The sequence below is a fragment of the Sceloporus undulatus genome, chromosome 6 (assembly GCF_019175285.1).
Source record: "Sceloporus undulatus isolate JIND9_A2432 ecotype Alabama chromosome 6, SceUnd_v1.1, whole genome shotgun sequence".
Lineage (NCBI taxonomy): Eukaryota > Metazoa > Chordata > Lepidosauria > Squamata > Phrynosomatidae > Sceloporus > Sceloporus undulatus.
In genome coordinates this window covers 121,200,224-121,206,223 of record NC_056527.1, presented here as the reverse complement: position 1 = coordinate 121,206,223, position 6,000 = coordinate 121,200,224, and the positions used below count along the sequence as shown (strand labels likewise).

General features: G+C 43.9%; 1 protein-coding gene across 1 annotated transcript in view; it reads left to right on the top strand.

Moving 5' to 3' along the window:
- The window catches only part of ANTXR1 (ANTXR cell adhesion molecule 1), a 78,537-nt gene that overhangs the window by 50,376 nt on the left and 22,161 nt on the right, over window positions 1-6,000 (top strand). Inside the window, exons 13-14 of the mRNA XM_042477478.1 lie at window positions 3,281-3,376; window positions 5,616-5,657. Of these exons, the coding sequence (XP_042333412.1) occupies window positions 3,281-3,376; window positions 5,616-5,657 (138 nt within the window). The remainder of the gene's footprint in view (window positions 1-3,280; window positions 3,377-5,615; window positions 5,658-6,000) is intronic.

Sequence of the window (6,000 nt, the reverse complement as noted above, 5' to 3'; positions counted from 1 at the left end):
TGGCCGTCATCTCCTCTGCCAACCTAGATCTGGTTCCAAGTTCTGTTTTGGGCAAAATGTGGAAGCATTCCTTCTAATGCTGTATTTTTAAGCATTGCAGCTGGTTGCATCTCTTTACAATCTTTTACAGGCTACAGATAGGTTTAAATTGCTTTGAACACATGAAGGTGCTACAATGAGTTTCTAGTGTCTTGACTTTCTTGGTCCCGGAGATAAGGCAGAGATAGAGAGGCATGCGCATGCACTAAAATATATATATTTGCAGCCCATTATTTCCCAGAGCTGGCCATTATTGTGCAGGGATACGAATATTTGACTACAACTCTAGGAAACCAGTTCGAATCCTCTCTCAGCCTTGGAAACTTGGTGACCTTAGGCAAGTCCCATTCTTTAAGTCTCAAATGGAGGCAATGGCAAACATCCTCCAAACAAACCTGGCCAAGAAAATCCTTGGAGAGGGTCACCGTATGTTTGAGCTGACTTGAAGGTGTGTAGCAACAACACTGGGGAGAGGTTAGACTTCTGTTTGGACCATGCGGCGACCCAAATCCCACCCCAAACCCACCTTGTAATAGTGAAATCCGTCATAAGGGATGTGAGAAGTTTGCCCCTGCTTTTGCGCAATGCTGATGTGAGTTATGACCCTTGGCATCAATCCTGGTTTTGCGTCTTTCTGTCTCAGCTTCTGGTTGGGGTTGGACTCCCTACCTGCCTCTCCATCAGTTGTTTGCACATCACTTGCATCCTTTTGAGTAACACTAATAAGAAGAGGACACTTCTTGGAGTCCAGAGTTCTTTTACAAGCACTGAATGCACACTACATAAAACAATATGCTTCCAATGTGTATCCTGCAAGATGTCCCATTAAGAAAGCTGATTTATGCTCCCTGATGTCTGCCAGTTGCTGTTGTTGTCGTATTTTCTCCAGCTGGCGTCAATCCTCTAAGCAAAGCCTTTGGCCTTTTTTAGATGTTCTGGCAGAAAGAGAATGATTTCAACTCATGTTCAGTTTGCAGTTTCTGCAAGTTTACCTGCTGTGGCTGCATCCACAGTTTGACACCACTTTAATGCAGTTTGACACCACTTTAACTGCCATGGCTCAGTGCTATGGAATTCTGGGATTTGTGGTTTTGTGAACTATGTTTGCCTTCTCTGCCGGAGAGCTCTGGTGCCACAACAAACTACAAATCCCAAAATTCTCTATTAACTCTTTTATCTTTTACTCTGGCAAAGTTAGTGAACAAGCTTTTCTTGTATTGGGATTTCAAAGGTCTGGAGTTATTCCAGGTTCTTTTGGCTGTATGAGTTTCTTGAAATCATTTGGCAACTGAAGATATCTTGCAACACTCATCATCATCATCATCATCATCATCATCATCATCATCATCATATCCTTTCCCTAAAACTAGGAACCAGGGTGGCTTACAATATTAAAAAAAACACCAGTCCAATTAAAAGCATACCAAAATGGTACATTAACATAGAATTGAATTATTACAGCATTAAAGCATGTTAAAAGAATAAAGTCCAGTTAAAAAGATAAAGATGTTTAAAACACTTTTAAAACAATGCAACATCAGCAGATGTGGTCTGCTATATCTGATCCATTCCAAACGTTTGCCTAAAAGTAACAGCCCTTTAAAAAAAGTTAGTAGAAAGAAGAAAGTTGAGATGTATATATATAGTAATAGCGACTAGGCTTTAGACATTTATTGGTGCTCAGAATCCCTTCAAAGCTGGAGCTGATGTTTTGCCGTAGTTCGGCACAGTCCGTCTTTAATTGAAAACAACTGTGGCGTCTTCCACTCTTTTTGCGGATGACATTCTGGGAGTTGAGAGTCGCACCGACTTTTCCTCTCCTCCGATTGTGCAGAGAATATAATGCAAAGAATCAGACAGATGTGCCCCTGGCTCTCCTCATCTGGAGCGTCTCCCCTTTTCTAGTCCTGGGTTCGAAGGGGAGCGTCGACCCATTGGAAACGATTGAGAAGGAACCTACCAGGATGATAAATAGTTTGGCAGGAAGGCTTTTGAGAATTGCACATGTTTAGCCTAGAGTAAAGAGGAAACAACCAGAGATGGAGAGAGATCTTGGTGGCTCGGAAACATTTGTTTTCCAGACCGGTTGAGAGGATGGCAAAAAGCCATGTGTTTTAAGACCATACAGAAATACACATAGGCAGCTCCGCACTGCAAAAACAAAGCAGTTTGACATCACTTTAACTTCCATGGCTTTTCAATTGGAAAAATGCTTTTCAGGCTACATTCCCATGGTCCTTGAGACCCCTTCCAAATCTATAATCCTATGAGTATTCCTATCCCTGTGCATTGCTGAGAGTAGATTGTGAGCTCATTGTGTTGTATGGGAAGATGCCCAGGGCTTGGAAAAGTTGCTGTTCAGACTATATTTCCATGGCCCTTGAGACCCAAGTGTATGATCCTATGGGTATTCCTATTCCTGTGCATTGGGGAGAGTGGACTGTGAGCCCATTCTTATACATGTATGTTGCATGGTGCGCATAGTCCTGTTCAGCTGGCATTCTCCAAGTGCTGAGTAATGGACCTGGATGGAGGTGAGAACCTGAACGGAATCGCCTTCAGGTCTTCCTTTCCTCTGCCCTAAGATAGGATCTGCCTGGCTCTTGAAGACTATCTTGTGTCAGAGGAACCTTCCAAAGTGGTCATTCAGCAGCATTTCCACCCCTTGCCTTGTTATTTTAACTGTCTGGCTCTCTAAAACCAAAGCCTCGGAGCTGAACTGGAGCCAAACCGAATGTTGCCTGCAAGCTGATCCCAAAAGCCTGATGACACCAGTCAGGAATGGCTCAGAAATATTAGCTGGTTGCTGGAAGCGGATAGTCTATACTTGAGAAGAAGTTTGGAAGCGATGTGAAATCAGTCATTGAGGGCACATTTTAGGGATGGGAAAAGGCTTAAGGCGGGGGCTCCTGGCAAGAAATGGGAGATACATTCACATGAATTTGGGGTGCAAACCCTTCATCCTTGAATGTGAGAAGGAATGATTCTTTGCATTAAACAAAACCCTCAGTTAACTCAGTGGAGAGGAGAGGAAAGGGGTGAATCTTGCAATTCCCTGTAGGCTCAAGCAAAAGCAAACCTCATTCATAACTTTAGCCGTCTTGGTTTCACGCTGATATTGTTTCACCAGATATATCCTGGTGTTCATCTCTGAAATACTTGCCAGGCATGCAGTTTTGGTTGAGAACTCTAACCACTGGGCCACACTGACCCAATCCTGTTTTGACTTCTCTCTTTGCAGTCCGACGGAACAATCCTGGCCCTGGCTCTGCTGATCCTTTTCCTCCTGCTGGCCTTGGCTCTCCTTTGGTGGTTCTGGCCACTTTGCTGCACCGTGGTAAGTCCTTCCTCCATTCCTCACATTGGGACTTTGGCTGCATCTGCGCTGCAGAAATAATCCACTTTGACACCACTTTGACTGCCATGGCTCAATGCTATGGAATTCTGGGAATTGGAGTTTGTTGTGGCACCACACCGAAACCTTTATTCCTGTGTCTCAGGTTATTTCAGTTGCTGCAAACTGAGCTCAAAGTGCAAAAACTGTTCACACAGCAGAGGGAAAGGAATAGGTCCCTTCCCAGTTGGCTCAGGCCAAAGCAAACTGCTGCAGCCTCTCTTGGCTTGTCCCTTCCCTTTCGTTAATTACTTTTGCCATTTTGACCACACTTTGATGTTGTTTGGCCACACATTTCATCCGTGAAATATTGGCGCATGTGCCTCACATCAGCAGAACATGTCAAGATCTTTTGGAACATAGCTCAAGGTTGTTTGGTACATGTTCAGTTTAACTTGCAGTCACTAGGAGCTTGCAACATTATTCTGTGTCTTAGGAAACTGTTTTCTTCTACACGGCTCTGCTTTATTGAGTCCTTAGGGTCGCTTTCTGGGTTTCCTCCTTCACACACACATGGAAAACCTCCTCCTCTGAATAAATCTTCCCAAGAAAATCCTATGAGAAGGTTGCCATAAGTCAGGGTTGACTTAAAGCCACATAACAACAGACATTTACTCTCGGGGTCTTGAGGTTTTGGAGAAAATAGCGAAAAGTGCTAAAGCGGAGGAAAGTGCTCTTGATTAATATTGGGAATGAAGCCGGAGAGCCCTCAGCTGTAAACCCCAAAGGAACAATTAAAACGCAACGTGCACTTTCCCCCCATCCTTCCAGAGGAAATAATGAGGTTCAACTTTCTTTGACAGCCCTGTTTTCCAACTGGGGAAACCAAGCGCAGCGTCGTTTCTCAAACCTATTAGGTTGCTTTCCAAAAAGAGAGAGAAGGAGGAGGAGGAAACCATTCTTGTTAATAAGGAAGGAAAAGTCTCAATCATGAGAAATAATCGGAGCGGAAGATCCGCAGTGGAATTGAAACCTCAGGCCTGTAATTTATTGGGGAATTTTTTGTCCTGTGCAAAAACGTCCCTAAAGACGCACCAATTGTGGCTGCGTTCCTACATTGAGATTCCCACCCGGATCATCCGGAGGGAGGCTCAGTTCCTCGGGTCTTTACATGGCCTTTCTTTTCAGTCTTTGGTCCATCCCTGGGAATGGACTTCATCTCTGACGGCTGAAGCTAAACAGGGAAGACAGTTTGAGGCAACACCTCCTGGATTTGGATCGGCTCCGCTGTCTCAGCAGCAACCATCAGGCTCCCTTTCTCCATATTATTTGGGGAGTGTTGCTTCTCAGCCATAATAGTATCAAGGTCTCAATCTCAGCTCACATCCAAGCAAAGGCAGAATAACATAGTTTTTTGTGGGAACAAAAACCCATCAGTGATACCTTTATTGGCCAACCAAAATGCACAACATACTTGTTGCAAGCTTTTGAAACTCCATGGGCTTCTTCTTCATCAGGCAAGATGTTATAAACCAAACAGGAGGAAAAAAGACCATTGGAGATGTTAGTCAGATGCCTGCATGTTGTGTCAGTCCTTAATAAAGATGTTATGATGGGGAAGATATCTTTTGCAGGCATGCGGCAATTGGGGGGGGGGTTTGCAAAGTCCAGGGAATTTAAAGGCCATTTGCATCTCAAAAGGGACCCCTCCCTTACAATCCAATACTGTATGAATCCATTCCATTGAGGCCACAGGCCTCTTTGGAGGCAGAGAACAAGAAGTCTCCATGTTTTTGTATCAGGAACATTGTCCTTCTTAAAATGAGGTGCTCAGAACTGAACATAGGACTCCAGATGAGGCCCGATTAGCTCAAAATATAACAGGTCTATTACTTACCTTAACTTGGAAACTGTGGTTCTATGAATGCAGGCTAAGATAGCATTTGCCAAGATAGCATTCTTTGCTGCAGCATCACATTGCAATTTTGTCCTTGTTGTTATGTGTCTTGAAGCCATTTCCACCTTATGACCATCCTGAGGTGACCTTTAGATCAGATGCTTTCTCAGTCTTAGATGCCCCCTTTAATTTCATTTTCCCCCAAGAAATAACATGGGTCTGAATCTTCCCAATGGGCTCAAGGCAAAAGCAAACTGCTGCAGTCTCCCCTCGCTTGGCCGTTTCTCATAGATCCTGGTTCTGGATTAACTTTCTTTCTTTCTTTCTTTCTTTCTTTCTTTACAGATTATAAAGGAGCCGCCTCCACCTCCAATGGAAGACAGCGAGGTAAGTGCCATATTGGTTTTCTGCCACTCTTTGTGCCATTTTTGATCAGTTAAAGCAATTATCGGCTTGGATTTATTTATGATGGTTTTGCGCATAGTCAAAGCTGCTTCCAAGTTCAACTCATCTGTACCAAATGCATCTGAGGAAGTAGACTGAAGTCTAGGAAAGCCCATGCTGCCAACCTCTTTCTTTCAGTTAGTCTCAAAGGTGCTGCAAAAAGACCTCTCTGCATACTGTGCCATCTGCGTAGGTCATGCCTTGATTATATGCTGGATTTTGCAGATATGATTCCCTCTTTGCTCCAAAATCCACAGCTGTTGCTCTGAACCGTGACACCAAACAG